Source organism: Lampetra planeri, chromosome 39 (genome assembly GCF_965212315.1).
Source record: "Lampetra planeri chromosome 39, kcLamPlan1.2.h2, whole genome shotgun sequence".
Taxonomy (NCBI): domain Eukaryota; kingdom Metazoa; phylum Chordata; class Hyperoartia; order Petromyzontiformes; family Petromyzontidae; genus Lampetra; species Lampetra planeri.
The window spans coordinates 10222014-10239503 of NC_136145.1; the positions used below are offsets into that span (position 1 = coordinate 10222014).

General features: G+C 53.2%; 1 protein-coding gene across 2 annotated transcripts; it reads right to left on the reverse strand.

The window, feature by feature from the left end:
* Positions 1-435: 435 nt before the first annotated feature.
* LOC144731617 (repulsive guidance molecule A-like) lies at positions 436-15861 on the reverse strand. 2 transcript variants are annotated; one of them, XM_078612806.1, is made up of 3 exons: positions 15310-15861; positions 7857-8467; positions 436-1852 (listed from the first exon to the last, which is right to left on the reverse strand). In XM_078612806.1, the coding sequence occupies exons 1-3, from the start codon at positions 15416-15418 to the stop codon at positions 1160-1162; spliced, it is 1413 nt and encodes a 470-aa protein (XP_078468932.1). In that variant the 5' UTR covers positions 15419-15861; the 3' UTR covers positions 436-1159. The 2 variants fall into 2 exon arrangements, with proteins under 2 accessions (XP_078468932.1, XP_078468930.1); XM_078612804.1 differs by lacking the exon at positions 15310-15861 and adding an exon at positions 9375-10304.
* Between the last annotated feature and the right edge of the window lie 1629 nt (positions 15862-17490).

Genomic DNA, 17490 nt, shown 5'->3' on the forward strand with positions numbered 1-17490 from the left:
CAAATATGGATTTGAAGGCAGTGTATGCATCTTCAATTCACCAACTCTCAGACAAAGCAATACAATGACAATACATTTCCAAGTGAAATTCCAATAGTTGGTCTTCGTAGGCCATACCAATGAATAAGATGGTCCATGGTCTCATACATCTCTGTAAATCATCTCAGGCCCCTCACCCACATAAACCACGTGAATTCAGTGTGGCCACCCACACTCTAACCCCCCCCCCCTCTCCCCAACCCTGCCCACTGTGAAAACAGACGCTGCTCCTCCATACAGCTCGTTCCCTCTCTGCCTGTCCTCCCTTCCCTCCCTTCTCATCCTCGGCATCTACGTTATATCATTGACTTGCTCTATTTTACGTAGTGTGTCCCGGGTAAGGGGGGGGGGAGTTATATATACATACAAAGAGATAAAATGATCCAAGATTCGAGGTTCACAACGACCTGCTTGTGCACATGCACCTTTATTAATGGGAAGAAATGTTTCGAAGAGCGCTACCTTACACACTGCACAATTACAAACAACACTAATCGCTAATATTTACAAGTGAAAACTTGTTATTTGCAAAATTGCTATTATGCCACTTCGTGTATAAAAAGTACTTTCTTTTACAAGCCGCTTCACTTCTTTGCTCAAAATAAACGCAACGCGCATTCAGAAACCGACAACAGCAAACTCGGGAGTGGGGAGAGACTAAACAGCAAACAGTACAAATCGACTTCTTGGGTCATATATTAAACATTTGTGTGTCCTCATCGCCGTCGATTGGCTCTCATTTCTTCCACCAGTTCTGTGTGCATGCTCTCGTCTGTGTGCTTGCACGATTCCCTTGGACGAGATTCCCGTCGTTAGAATTCGAGCTATGGGGCGTCCCAGTCCCATCTGTGTGGAGTCTCTCGCGTTTCCATCGCTCTAGACACTCGAAGAGTTTTTGTTTCCGCTGCGGCACACAACCACTGCAAAGGTTTTAGCGGTTGAGCCGCAGAACGGCTCTCCGATGCGTTTTCGGGGGCCGCGTGTTACGTCGGCACGACGTCGGATGTTTCGCTCCACGCGTGCCGGAAGCTTCTTCAGAGAACTTGAGAAGCTTCAGCGAGCATAGCGGCATTCGAATCCTCCAGTCGTTCACCGTTTGTTCCTGCCTCTGAACTTTCCATCAGGAGTTGGGAGAGCCGCCGACGGCCATTAAAACCACGGCGGCAAGGGCAAGTGCCGCGACCACGGGGGCCGACGGTCTCGGCGCTCCGGCTCCTCCTCCCTGCCGCTCCCGACCGCTCGCCACCGCCAGTGGCGGCGCCAGCTCCACGGCATCCTGCGACGCGAACGCGGCCGCCCGCGCGAAGCTCAGGTCGCCCGTCGTGAGCAGGTCGAACACGCACGTCTCGAAGTAAGGGTCGTCGACCGACAGCCTCTCCTCGCAGGCCGCGCGCGCAGTTCGTGCCGTGAATACGCCCGCGGTGCGGCCATCGCCGCCGCCGCCACCGGCGCCGCCGGCTTCCTGGTCCAGCCGTTCCGTGCCGGGGCAGCCGCGCCAGCACAGCTGCAGGGCCTGGCCCAGGCTCTCGTCGTGGTCGTAGGCCTCGGCGACGCGCGCCGGCGTGCGGATGGCAAAGGTCAGGTAGCGTCCCACCTGGCGCACGGCCACCGTGGTGCCGATGTAGACGGCCGAGATCTCGACGTGCCGACCGGGCACCTTCTCGGTGACGAGAAGGCCGGAGGCCGCATACTGCCGCCCGCCCAGGCCGCCCATCTTGGTGCCGTCGACGAACGCGGCCGGGAGGTCGTCCGTCTCGGCGTGGTAAACCCGCTCGTCCGTGCAGTGCTGCTGGCCCTTGAAGATGATGGTGAGCTGCGGAGACAATGGCGCATGCCGCTCATTAGCTTCGCGACGGACAGGTGCCAGGGTAGCGAGCACTTATTCTTGGGAGGCGCGGCCCAATACACAAACGGTCCAGATGTCAGCGGCCCGCTGGCATTGCATGTCACAGCCAAGATTGAAACCTGGGACAGCGGCACCGTAGCGGGGCGAGGGAGACGTGACGTTACGACGACGATGGTGTCGCCAAAATCCACGACAGATAACCCACGGGGGAGTTTGAATCGTGCAAGGAGTTTTAAAATAACACTGCGCAATAGTGCAGGAGGTTTGCCCGTGAAGTTGAGTCGAGTTTGTAAATGACAAAGAAAAAAACAATCACAACAGAAATATCGGTGCAGGCGGGACAACCTTCAGTTTCAAACAACACGCAAACGTGTGTCAAAAGCGCCATGGCCTTTGTGAGTGGTGCAAAAAATCCATCAGCAGCTCACATTTGCTAAGACAAGAGGACCACAGTGCACTAAATAATTATATTTTTTGTACATACACAATGGCTGCGTGTGCTTTTTTGTACACGTTTCTGCGTCTTGTTTTAAACGTCCTAGTGTTGAGCGGTACCCACCCTTGTCTGTGTCGGTGTGTGGTGGGACTTTTTCTGGGCACTCCGGTTTCCTTCTACGTGCCGAGGCACTCGTTAATGGATTTGCCAAAAACCCTCCCAATGCAAGAACTTCCTGATATAATAGTCTTGGGACACAGTACGGCTTACCTGGCTAAATGAGTGGTATTATAAATTGTTTGTTTTACTTTGTTATACCTGGTGAGAACTGAAAAAACTATTGTCTCATTTTCAAGAGTGACCTGGGTCATCGAAATTACAAAAGCAATGCCATAAAACCCCAAATATAAAACCCCAAGTATAAAACCCCAAGTATAACAACAAAGCAAAGAGAAATCGGGGGGCAAAAACAACTGCAGTACAGTGCGAGTGCTCTTCGTAAAATCCCGCCATTGCTCGTTTCACAATTACACCACTTTCATTCCTAAGTCACACATCAACTCGTCTGCTTTAAAAGGCACCCGGATGACCATGTGGCAAAAAAAACAACCAAGTTACGATGAACTCTCCTTACAATGAGAAAGAAAGAGCCTCCATCTCTCCGTGTCAACAAAGGATTCCCTTTATTCTCCAGTCAACGTGGCCATAATTGGTGGGTGGTGTCAACTGCAGTAGACCAATTTGCCCCAATCTCATCCCTTCGTGCCCCGGACGATAAGCTGCGTTTAAGCTCCCGCTAATTCACCGTCACGTCTCCCCCCACCGGCCCTCTTCCTTTCCTTGCCAGATAAATGCAGGCGACCGCCGCTGCCATCACCGCGGAGGGGTGGAGTGGCGGTGGCGCGGTGGATTTTTTCTTTTTTGAATTATTAAAATATTTCAATCTGGATAATCCCGTGCGATGGAACACCTCGTGTTTTTACAAAGGTTGTCCTGAGCTATCGATTGACGCAAGCAGAACGACCACGCAAATGAAGCGTGCACGAACGTCTTAAAGGTTAGAGCAACTGCGCCGCTTATGATCCTGCCGACGTCCGAGTTCCATTTCTCGGCCATGGCTCAGATCAGTGGCGACGGATATCTGACCCAGTCCCTGAGCCACTCCCTTCACCAACACGCACTGACCAGCGGGGCGAAGCATGGTCAAATGAATCCCATGGCTGAGGAACACAAAAACTCAACATATTCGTCAATAACGCTGTGGCTTTACAAATAAAAAGTATTTAAGATGTAATGTTTTCGGCATTAGCCCTTCCTCACAGCACATAAAAAGGCCAGAGATGTAGTCAACTCTCTACACACTCTACTTCTCTATGTGCTGTAAAGAATGACCATTGCCTAAAACATTGCATTTTGTTTTTAAAATCCAGTGTGGAAAGACAAATGTGTTGAGGTTTTTTGTTTGTTATTCATGCTTGTGCACCACTGCCAATGCAGCAGTAGCAGCAACAAGCATCACCTAATAATTAGTTTCGTGACTGATGCAGCATGGTCAAGCCTTCCTCCAGCAGTGGATTGACAAGGCGTTGACAGTGATTATTTTTTATATAAACTGGTGAGCGGGTTAAAGTGCACGGGAAGGGGCCGCTGGGTTGCTAAAGGCCTCTCTCCTCCACACTTGCCGCGACTGCACAACAAAAGTCCATGCCCCGTAGTGGCGCCGCTGTAGATGTAGAGACGGGGCCGTGATGACGAGGTGGCGATGGCGTATCGTCATCATCGTCATCATCGTCCTCATGACCCATGGGCAGATAGGCCATTGGTGTCTACTGCACATTTCATCATTTGTTTCCATCATGTGCATTGGGATTCCTTTTGTCTTTTTTTTTCACGGCCGAAGCATCGGCAACCCTTTCACCCGACCCTACTCCTTTTTATTCAGACTTGGGACTGGGCTCAGATACCCACTGCATTGTGGAGCCCGAGGCGGAGTTAAAGATAACAGGTTAGTCCTAGATTCATCCCCAGTGGCGCAACTATGGGGGGGGGGGGTATGTGGCAGCATTAAGCCTCATATAGGGGCTCAGTCGGTCACAAGGGGGCCCCAAATCAACAGATAACCAGTAAATAATGTTCAGATTTTTATTCATAAAAATTACCTATGGACTACCATGGACCACCCGATTAACACATCTGGCTAACGTGTGAAAAGAGCACAGTCAGGTTCCACCCCACCTTTGCCAGTACCAAAATATGAGAATATATTTTCCCCTTTTTTCTTGCAACAAAACAGGTGTTAAGATGTTAAAACACCAACATGAAACCTTTTACAAGGAATCATGTCTGTATTAACCACATTACTTGTGGTCAGAATGCAAACAAAAAACATACTCTGATAATATATGCATTGTCTTTGAAACTGATTGGTCCACACCAGAGACAGCTTTCTTTCGAGCCTCGTCTCAAACGGTGTTAGACCAGAGGTGTTAGACCAGAGGACGCCTTTTGGCGTCCTCTGGTCTAACCTCTTCTCAAGTTCCACCCCTTTGAGGAAATCCTAGACCGATGGGCCGGCATGAAAGCAAGACGCACAATAACTTAATTGCGAGTAATTGTACCTTTAAATCTTTTTATTAATACTGTCCATGTGAGACTGTCTTCCTCTAGTGCAACTAAAATAACATATCTATATATAGTTATAGCCGACACATTATTGTGTAAGGGATTAAAAACACCCATAGCTATTTCAGTAAAAGTTAGTCGGGAGAAAGAAGGGGGGCCCTCGGTCATATCTCGCCATCTCTCCCCGTTGATATCGGGAGTTGTGCCCCTGTTCAACCCTGCCCTCCCCTCCAACACTGCCAGAGATTCGATGAAGCAGAGTGGTTCGTGCTCACAATTTGATTCTAACAGGGTTTGTTTAAGCACTGCGGTGAATGGTAGCGCCTCTAGTGGCTGCAGGCGTGACGTTGACCCACTACTGTACAACATTTAAGAATCGATTGTTACGAATGTGAACCAACTCACGTACAACCTTAGAATCAATTTGAATCCATGAACCAATACGTCGTTCTGCCCAGACGCATCGTTATGTTCTACCAATGTTTTCCAGCCACATTTGTTTTAATCGTGCAATCCGTGAACCGGTTTAGACTTTCCCAGTTTTCTCAGCAGGCCGTGACCTGTTAAATGAATGCCACTGGACTGCCCGGAGTTATTGGCAAGAGGCCCGGATCATAGCCCACTGCTGTGGCATAGCTCAGGAAGCCGCGAGGAATGTGTGATCAGTGAAAGGGCCATTAACGCCCGCGTTTTGCATGACAATCACGCCATTGTGAGCGGCTGGGCTGAAAAGCCGGTCGGAAGAAAGACAAAGTGTAAAAGAAACGCGTAAAGGCGATGCGCAGGCTAGCTCGCAAAGGCTTTTAAATCGCGGCTTATTCATTGGCACCTCTAAGGATCTGTCCCAAAAAAAATAACTCTCCCCTCGGCCAGCCCCAGAACGCTCCCTAAAAAGGAAACGGCCAAAAGCATTGCGATGCGGGGGGCCTCCCTTTTTGAAAAAGAGTCTTGAGACTGTGTGAGGCTTTCCTTGATAAACGAACGGCATTTCCTTGATGAATACTCCATTATAGCCCAAAGGCCCCCTTCTGCTTGGCCTAAGAGCCCCTCGGACCACCATAGCCCCGCCCCCGCCTCAGCCGCCTTCCTGCCCTCACCCCCCCACCCCCCTCCCATATGACCCCACAGTCACGTTTGGAAAAAAAAAGTCCTTTTAGAGCAGCAGCAGAGAGAGCTGGAGTGACAATTACGAGAATGTCTGCTAGGTATGCATGTTGCTAAACATCTTTCTCACCGTAGGTGCATATATGCTCCTAAATATACTGTACGTGTAAAAAAAACTCAACACGTTCGCCAATAACACTACTGCCTTAAAGGGAAGAGTATGTAACAGGTGACGTTCTGGACAATGACCCTTCTTCATAGCAAATGAATACATAATAAATAAAGCAGTGTTTCTCAATTCCAGTCCTTGCGACCCCCTCCCACAACAATTACCAAGCATCAGGTTCATTGAGCGTGTTTGGGGACTTCATTTGCATACGAATATAAAGAATTGGTAATCATCAAAGGCCGGACCGTGGCGGGGTCACGTGATGATGGAGTTGAGAAGTGCTGCTGTTGAATAACTTAAGCAATGCATGCATGTGTGGGAAAGACTCGAATGCCATTTCCATGGGATTATAATTTTTGGCCTCGATTCCAAGTGTTGGTTTAGAGTGAAATGGTGTTATTGAAAACCGAGTCGTTTTAACGACACGTTTATATTTACGCGATCGATCCCCCAAAAAATCCTTCATGATGCAAAACTGAGTCAAATTACTTATCATACTCGTGAAAGCAGTGATATCCTCACAATGGAGCATCTCCTGCTTAGATATTTTAAGAACAATTTAGTGTTTTTATACATACAGTAATATACAATTTGTCCTGAAAGATATCTGAGCAGGAAACATACTGCAATTACATGTCAATCCCATTGCTGCATCAAGGCCTCCCACATGCCACGTCGGGTGATAGGGATTTATTGACCATACTTCACCGCGCTGGTCGTTGCGGGTTGATGAAGGGGGCAACCCTTGACTGGTTCATTTATCACTCATCATTGATGTTAGTCAAATTTATATTGCTGGGTTTAAAGCGGCTTGTGTTAGCACGCTGAATCACGGTGGCTCAAAATACAATTACATCCACTTTGTATACGTTGTCTCCAGTTTCTGTGGTCGAGCATCTGCGCCACACGGTCAGAAGGGCATGAGTTCACACCTCTCAGTCGGCCCATCATTCTCAACGTGGAGGATAAATCTAATTTAACTTTGTGCAAACGTCGACTGTGGTTGCCCTATGGAGAAAGTAACCCCTGCCAAAGTGATGTGGAATTTCTAACACTGCATCAGTGCCATAAATGGGCTTGAGCACCACGTTAATGGGTTATGTTTCTGCACGGAGGTAGCCCAGTAGCTCAAGGGACAGAGGCAGAGCCGGCACCGCTGAGATGCCTGGATTTGAATCTGGGTTTCTGTCGCCCGCTGTAATTAAAACTGGGTTTTCAAGTATAGCAAGTTCAAGGTCTCAGGTGAGTGACCAACAATAACTGCACACAAAAAAACACAGTGTAAAATGTGTTTTCTTTACATACTTTGACCAAATTAAAAGAAATGTTTCGCTACCATGCTGATAGAGGAGGTTATTTGTAGGGAGCTCAGAATAAGTTCCGTGTCTTTCTTTGAGCCATTTGCCTTTCCACAGCTGCCTTCTAACTGGGCGGTGTTGCACCGCTCTGCAAGGGTTCCAAACGGCCACTTCATCTCAGGCCACGATGCTGGCATCACAATCAGAACAAAAACATTAACAAGACGAACACGGCAAATACAACGCTGGCAGCAGCATCCCTTTCCGCCACCATTGCCACGACCACCAATCCATTGCGCTCCATCCCTCTCACTTCCACCCCACTCCCGCCCTCGCCCTCACCTTGCTGGTGGCGGTGGCCGTGGCACCTCCGTACACGGGCACGCTGGTGGCCTGCACGTACACGTGCTCGTTGTCCACGAGCGGCCACGCGCCCGCCACGCGGCACGCGTGCATCCCGCCGGGGAACGTGCGCACGTGCGGGTCGCCCGACAGGCCGCAGTAGCGGTAGGCGCCGGCCGGCGGGGCCCTGGCCCTGGTCGCCCCGCACGCCCTCCGCACGGGGCCGGCCCTCGCGGGCGGCGCCGGCGGCGGTGGCGCCGGCGACCGTTCCGACGACGCGAGTCGCCCGCCGCCGGCGGCGACGGCGGAAGTGCCGCCGCAAGCGTTCTGCGCCATCAGGTCCTCGATGCCGAGCACGGCCGAGTGGTACGCCAGGTCGCCGCGGCACGCCCGCGAAGTCCGCCGCGTGCAGGCCGAGTAGGCCCGTAGGGCGGCGCACAGCGGGGCCGCCGACCCGGGGGAGGGCCGCCCGCGGCCGATCGGCCCCACCGGCCCCACCGGGCCCACCGCCGCTGCGCCGCCGCCGCCGTCCTCAACGGTCGAGTGGCCGGGCCCCGATGTTGCTGCCACGAACTCCGAGTTGCATTTGAGGATCCTGCACTGTGCGTGGGCTGTGTAGTGAAGTCCGAGTGACCCGGTAAAACAGGGGGTCGTGGGGTGAGGGAAATGGACGAGAGGGGTGGTAGACGAGGGGAGAGATTACGCTCTCGGTACACATTAAATAGAATGAGTGCATTGAACACTGCACAGTCCTCATCATAGCCATAGGTTCAAAAACACAGAGGGCACAACACAGCACACAGCACAACGATGGACAAGAGCTGGAGTTGGCCACCTGTCCAGGGCTTGCCACTGGCAGTCCGGAAATTTTGTCTGTGGCAGGAATTGATCTGTACCCAGATCTGGTACAATTGCTGTGCTGAAATTTATTGCAGTTAACTGCAAAGTATTTTTGATGACAGACCTCGTGCTGCCTGAGACATATATCTGGGTTCAGTCTCCTGTGGAACTGGTGGCGACCCTTCACACAGCACAAACTATACACACAACCCATCACAATACAGTGCACGGAGCTCGACACGAGCAGTGCACCACACGACACAAATTGTGCAGCGGGGAAGGACATAGCAGTAACATATATCTCACAATACAAACCGCGCACCTCACTCGAGTTGCAGGCGCAGGGTAACAGTACAGGCCATGGCACGCACACAAACGCGCAGTACAACACACAACGGGGCCTGGAACTCACGTCCGAGAAGCTCCCGCGGGATGAGTTCAGCCACTGATGTTGGTGAGAATGAACCCAGGTTGGCTGGGACCATAGGGCAGTGAGCAAACACATCTACCACCACTCTACCACAAGTCCACACTGCCCCGTGGCCAGCAATGTAAACATTCTTACCTGGGGCAAGCACCTTTAGTGACTCCACCAATGTCTTCAAGTGGCCAATAAAATAGGATTAGTACGAGACGTAGGTATGCGAGTTATTTTATTTTCTACCCACGTGACTTTACCTAAAGAACCAGAGTATGGATTCCTGCAGTCACGAAAGCTTCGAATCAGTCCGAGACACTTTCTGTTTGATGCTGAAAATAACATCACACACAAGACCACGCCACACGCACATTTACACCCACACATACAATTACACGAACATACAAAGTCACAAAAACAGATACAACATATCTTGACATAATGACACACAAAATCACATCACACACACAATCACCCTGATATCATCCCACACAAAATGATTGACACTCAACATCACACACAAACTCTCACACACAATAAAAAATACCCAAACATAATGTTACACATTAACGAACAAACACGCATTGTCACAAACACAGCATAATCATAACAAGCCAGGATAGCCTCACATTGCCTAAAGACCTTTCCAGGAGGGTCCTGCATTGGGATGTTTAGCCAAGTCCCCTTTTGAAGAGTGTTGTGCTTTGCAAATTCGTGAGCAAACCAGACAACTCGAAGAAGGAAACCCCACCAGACTTACTCGACAATAACACTCACAACAGGTCTACACAAACAGCTTCCTGTGTAGTCGCCTCTTAACGACATCGCTGCCCGGCGAGTTGGGAGATCTCACAATCCCACGTGGATCCACCGAAACCTTCGCTGAAGTTTCCACAGAAACTGTAACAAGATTCACAAACTGAGAATCCACTCTCACACTGAGAGTTACCCAACACAGATTCACTCAGAGACTGAGGCTCCACCACACAGACGGTGACGAGATTCACTCAGAGACTGAGGCTCCACCACACAGACGGTGACGAGATTCACTCAGAGACTGAGGCTGCACCACACAGACGGTGACGAGATTCACTCAGAGACTGAGGCTCCACCACACAGACGGTGACGAGATTCACTCAGAGACTGAGGCTCCATCACTGAGACGGTGACGAGATTCACTCAGAGACTGAGGCTCCACCACACAGACGGTGACGAGATTCACTCAGAGACTGAGGCTCCATCACTGAGATGGTGACGAGATTCACTCAGAGGCTGAGGCTCCACCACACAGACGGTGACGAGATTCACTCAGAGACTGAGGCACCACCACACAGACGGTGACGAGATTCACTCAGAGACTGAGGCTCCACCACACAGACGGTGACGAGATTCACTCAGAGACTGAGGCTCCACCACACAGACGGTGACGAGATTCACTCAGAGACTGAGGCTCCATCACTGAGACGGTGACGAGATTCACTCAGAGACTGAGGCTCCACCACACAGACAGTGACGAGATTCACTCAGAGACTGAGGCTCCATCACTGAGACGGTGACGAGATTCACTCAGAGGCTGAGGCTCCACCACACAGATGGTGACGAGATTCACTCAGAGACTGAGGCACCACCACACAGACGGTGACGAGATTCACTCAGAGACTGAGGCTCCACCACACAGACGGTGACGAGATTCACTCAGAAGCTGAGGCTCTACCACACAGACGGTGACGAGATTCACTCAGAGACTGAGGCTCCATCACTGAGACGGTGACGAGATTCACTCAGAGACTGAGGCTCCACCACACAGACGGTGACGAGATTCACTCAGAGACTGAGGCTCCATCACTGAGACGGTGACGAGATTCACTCAGAGGCTGAGGCTCCACCACACAGACGGTGACGAGATTCACTCAGAGACTGAGGCACCACCACACAGACGGTGACGAGATTCACTCAGAGACTGAGGCTCCATCACTGAGACGGTGACGAGATTCACTCAGAGACTGAGGCTCCACCACACAGACGGTGACGAGATTCACTCAGAGACTGAGGCTCCATCACTGAGACGGTGACGAGATTCACTCAGAGGCTGAGGCTCCACCACACAGATGGTGACGAGATTCACTCAGAGACTGAGGCACCACCACACAGACGGTGACGAGATTCACTCAGAGACTGAGGCTCCACCACACAGACGGTGACGAGATTCACTCAGAGGCTGAGGCTCCACCACACAGACGGTGACGAGATTCACTCAGAGACTGAGGCTCCATCACTGAGACGGTGACGAGATTCACTCAGAGACTGAGGCTCCACCACACAGACGGTGACGAGATTCACTCAGAGACTGAGGCTCCATCACTGAGACGGTGACGAGATTCACTCAGAGGCTGAGGCTCCACCACACAGACGGTGACGAGATTTACTGAGAGACTGAGGCACCACCACACAGACGGTGACGAGATTCACTCAGAGACTGAGGCTCCAACACACAGACGGTGACGAGATTCACTCAGAGGCTGAGGCTCCACCACACAGACGGTGACGAGATTCACTCAGAGACTGAGGCTCCACCACACAGACGGTGACGAGATTCACTCAGAGACTGAGGCTGCACCACACAGACGGTGACGAGATTCACTCAGAGACTGAGGCTCCACCACACAGACGGTGACGAGATTCACTCAGAGACTGAGGCTCCATCACTGAGACGGTGACGAGATTCACTCAGAGACTGAGGCTCCACCACACAGACGGTGACGAGATTCACTCAGAGACTGAGGCTCCATCACTGAGATGGTGACGAGATTCACTCAGAGGCTGAGGCTCCACCACACAGACGGTGACGAGATTCACTCAGAGACTGAGGTACCACCACACAGACGGTGACGAGATTCACTCAGAGACTGAGGCTCCACCACACAGACGGTGACGAGATTCACTCAGAGACTGAGGCTCCACCACACAGACGGTGACGAGATTCACTCAGAGACTGAGGCTCCATCACTGAGACGGTGACGAGATTCACTCAGAGACTGAGGCTCCACCACACAGACAGTGACGAGATTCACTCAGAGACTGAGGCTCCATCACTGAGACGGTGACGAGATTCACTCAGAGGCTGAGGCTCCACCACACAGATGGTGACGAGATTCACTCAGAGACTGAGGCACCACCACACAGACGGTGACGAGATTCACTCAGAGACTGAGGCTCCACCACACAGACGGTGACGAGATTCACTCAGAAGCTGAGGCTCCACCACACAGACGGTGACGAGATTCACTCAGAGACTGAGGCTCCATCACTGAGACGGTGACGAGATTCACTCAGAGACTGAGGCTCCACCACACAGACGGTGACGAGATTCACTCAGAGACTGAGGCTCCATCACTGAGACGGTGACGAGATTCACTCAGAGGCTGAGGCTCCACCACACAGACGGTGACGAGATTCACTCAGAGACTGAGGCACCACCACACAGACGGTGACGAGATTCACTCAGAGACTGAGGCTCCATCACTGAGACGGTGACGAGATTCACTCAGAGACTGAGGCTCCACCACACAGACGGTGACGAGATTCACTCAGAGACTGAGGCTCCATCACTGAGACGGTGACGAGATTCACTCAGAGGCTGAGGCTCCACCACACAGATGGTGACGAGATTCACTCAGAGACTGAGGCACCACCACACAGACGGTGACGAGATTCACTCAGAGACTGAGGCTCCACCACACAGACGGTGACGAGATTCACTCAGAGGCTGAGGCTCCACCACACAGACGGTGACGAGATTCACTCAGAGACTGAGGCTCCATCACTGAGACGGTGACGAGATTCACTCAGAGACTGAGGCTCCACCACACAGACGGTGACGAGATTCACTCAGAGACTGAGGCTCCATCACTGAGACGGTGACGAGATTCACTCAGAGGCTGAGGCTCCACCACACAGACGGTGACGAGATTTACTGAGAGACTGAGGCACCACCACACAGACGGTGACGAGATTCACTCAGAGACTGAGGCTCCAACACACAGACGGTGACGAGATTCACTCAGAGGCTGAGGCTCCACCACACAGACGGTGACGAGATTCACTCAGAGACTGAGGCTCCACCACACAGACGGTGACGAGATTCACTCAGAGACTCAGGCTCCATCACTGAGACGGTGACGAGATTCACTCAGAGGCTGAGGCTCCACCACACAGACGGTGACGAGATTCACTCAGAGACTGAGGCACCACCACACAGACGGTGACGAGATTCACTCAGAGACTGAGGCTCCACCACACAGACGGTGACGAGATTCACTCAGAGACTGAGGCTCCATCACACAGACGGTGACGAGATTCACTCAGAGACTGAGGCTCCACCACACAGACGGTGACGAGATTCACTCAGAGACTGAGGCTCCACCACACAGACGGTGACGAGATTCACTCAGAGACTGAGGCTCCACCACACAGACGGTGACGAGATTCACTCAGAGACTGAGGCTCCACCACACAGACGGTGACGAGATTCACTCAGAGACTGAGGCTCCACCACACAGACGGTGACGAGATTCACTCAGAGACTGAGGCTCCACCACACAGACGGTGACGAGATTCACTCAGAGACTGAGGCTCCACCACACAGACGGTGACGAGATTCACTCAGAGACTGAGGCTCCACCACACAGACAGTGACGAGATTCACTCAGAGACTGAGGCTCCACCACACAGACGGTGACGAGATTCACTCAAAGACTGAGGCTCCACCACACAGACGGTGACGAGATTCACTCAGAGACTCAGGCTCCACCACACAGACGGTGACGAGATTCACTCAGAGACTGAGGCTCCACCACACAGACGGTGACGAGATTCACTCAGAGAGTGAGGCTCCACCACACAGACGGTGACGAGATTCACTCAGAGGATGAGGCTCCACCACACAGACGGTGACGAGATTCACTCAGAGACTGAGGCTCCACCACACAGACGGTGACGAGATTCACTCAGAGGCTGAGGCTCCACCACACAGACGGTGACGAGATTCACTCAGAGACTGAGGCACCACCACACAGACGGTGACGAGATTCACTCAGAGACTGAGGCTCCACCACACAGACGGTGACGAGATTCACTCAGAGGCTGAGGCTCCACCACACAGACGGTGACGAGATTCACTCAGAGACTGAGGCTCCACCACACATACGGTGACGAGATTCACTCAGAGACTCAGGCTCCACCACACAGACGGTGACGAGATTCACTCAGAGACTGAGGCTCCATCACTGAGACGGTGACGAGATTCACTCAGAGACTGAGGCTCCACTACACAGACGGTGACGAGATTCACTCAGAGACTGAGGCTCCATCACTGAGACGGTGACGAGATTCACTCAGAGGCTGAGGCTCCACCACACAGACGGTGACGAGATTCACTCAGAGACTGAGGCTCCACCACACAGACGGTGACGAGATTCACTCAGAGACTGAGGCTCCACCACACAGACGGTGACGAGATTCACTCAGAGACTGAGGCTCCACCACACAGACGGTGACGAGATTCACTCAGAGACTGAGGCTCCACCACACAGACGGTGACGAGATTCACTCAGAGACTGAGGCTCCACCACACAGACGGTGACGAGATTCACTCAGAGAGTGAGGCTCCACCACACAGACGGTGACGAGATTCACTCAGAGGCTGAGGCTCCACCACACAGACGGTGACGAGATTCACTCAGAGACTGAGGCTCCACCACACAGACGGTGACGAGATTCACTCAGAGACTGAGGCTCCACCACACAGACGGTGACGAGATTCACTCAGAGACTGAGGCTCCACCACACAGACGGTGACGAGATTCACTCAGAGACTGAGGCTCCACCACACAGACGGTGACGAGATTCACTCAGAGACTGAGGCTCCACCACACAGACGGTGACGAGATTCACTCAGAGACTGAGGCTCCACCACACAGACGGTGACGAGATTCACTCAGAGACTGAGGCTCCACCACACAGACGGTGACGAGATTCACTCAGAGACTGAGGCTCCACCACACAGACGGTGACGAGATTCACTCAGAGACTGAGGCTCCACCACACAGACGGTGAGGAGATTCACTCAGAGGCTGAGGCTCCACCACACAGACGGTGACGAGATTCACTCAGAGACTGACTCACACCAAGACTGACCCGAGGCGGCGAGCAGGAGGAGGACGAGGAGTGTCGCGACGGGAAGCTGCCCGCGGGCTCCGGCGTCCGAGTTGACGAGCGAGCGGCGCGGCGCCTCCCCGACGCCCATCGCTCATCCACCCATGGGGACCCCCTCGCCAACCCCGCGTGCCCGGCTCGGCACGACACCGTCTCCTACCTCTTTCTCTCCCCTCGCTCTCTCTCGCGTCTCCTACCCCTCCTCTCCTCGCTCTCTGCCTCCCTGTGCCCGTGTCCCTCTCCTCTCTCGAGTCTACTTCTCCATTCTGTCTGTCTCCCTGCCCGTGTCCGCCTTCGTCGGTTCTACCCTCTCCTCCTCTGCCTCTCTGTCTGTGTCTCTGTGTCTGTGTCTCTGTGTCTCTGTCTGTGTCTCTGTCTGTGTGCCTGTGTCTCTGTCTGTGTCTCTGTGCGAGGCGAGAGCGACTCCCCCCTCTCGTTCGCCCACGCGCCGTTGTTGGGAAGTCCCGTCGCCCTCCGCTTCTCTCGCGTTCCGCAGCGTTAATGACGCCGCCGCCTCCTCCTCCCTCCCTCCTCCTCCTCCTGTGACTCTCAATCACTCAACACACACACACAGCACGCACGCACACACACAGCACACACAACATACACAGCACGCACACACAGCCCACTCACAACACACACAACACACTGAACACACACAGCACGCACACACACAGCACACACACACACAACACACACCCACAGCACGCACACACACAGCACGCACACACACAACACACACACACAGCACGCACACACACAGCACACACACAGCACACACACAGCCCACTCACAACACACACACACACAACACACTCAACACACACAGCACACACACAGCCCACTCACAACACACAGCCCACCAGCCCCTCACCACCCACACAGCCCACCAGCCCCTCACCACCCACACATCCCACACAGCCCCTCACCACCCACACAGCCCACGTGCCCCTCACAGCACACACAGCCCCCCAGCCCCTCAAAACCCACACAGCCCCCCAGCCCCTCACCACCCACACAGCCCACCAGCCCCTCACCACCCACACAGCCCACCAGCCCCTCACCACCCACACAGCCCACACAGCCCCTCACCACCCACACAGCCCCCAGCCCCTCACCCCCCACACAGCCCCCCAGCCCCTCACAACCCACACAGCCCCCCAGCCCCTCACCACCCACACAGCCCACCAGCCCCTCAACACCCACACAGCCCACACAGCCCCTCACCACCCACACAGCCCCCAGCCCCTCACCCCCCCACACAGCCCCCAGCCCCTCACAATACACACAGCCCACCAGCCCCTCACCACCCACACAGCCCCCCAGCCCCTCACCACCCACACAACCCCCCAGCCCTTCACCACCCACACAGCCCCCTAGCCCCTCACAACACACACAGCCCCCCAGCCCCTCACAACCCACACAGCCCCCCAGCCCCTCACAACCCACACAGCCCCTCACCACCCACACAGCCCCCCAGCCCCTCACCACCCACACAGCCCACCAGCCCCTCACCCACACGCCCGCAGGCTGAGCCAGGAGGCAGGCACAGACGCACGGACCACTCCCAGTTTGCTTTCTCAAGCAAAGAATGGCGAAGTATGGATTGTCCTGCTTGTGTCTTCAGGCTTGGAGGTTGCAACAGGGCTGTGGAGTGCTGATGATCCCAATTGAAAGGAGGGCACTGGCATTTCTCAGTCATAAATAAATCGGACACGTGTTTGTCCTACCACAAATAAAGAAAACCACGTCTTTTTTTACAAGTATATATATTTTTACACATCCCATCGGCCTTATTTTTGGGGGGAGTTAAAAATATTCGCGTGCATTGCATCAACACAAGCAGAGCTGTGGAGCGGTTTGGGCAATCAGCGTCTCGTCAGCAGAGTCGGGGACGTGTTCCTGTCGGTGATGTGCAGGTCGCCGTCGTCCCCACGCCGAATTGACGCTTCGTGAGACGAGGCGGGCTGGTGGTGGGGGGCTTCACGTGGCAGACCGCAGCTGCTGGATACGAAGGCCCCTCTCTCCAAGCCAGGGCCCCGTTGTCCAATAGGCCACAGTCGGCACTGAGCCGAGGGCCTGCGAAAACTAAAGGGCGTATGGGAAAAAAATTGGACCATGTTTTTGTTTGTATGTATGCTAACAAACATTCACCAAGATATC

Bases quoted from the DNA above. Each gene is read 5' to 3' on its own strand.
- LOC144731617 (XM_078612804.1), bottom strand. From the start codon at position 9,501: ATGTGTGGGTGTAAATGTGCGTGTGGCGTGGTCTTGTGTGTGATGTTA. The intron at 8,468-9,374 runs GTAAAGTCACGT...TTCACTACACAG, and splicing joins TCCATACTCTGGTTCTTTAG to CCCACGCACAGTGCAGGATC. The intron at 1,853-7,856 runs GTGAGGGCGAGG...TTGTCTCCGCAG, and splicing joins CGGCCACCGCCACCAGCAAG to CTCACCATCATCTTCAAGGG.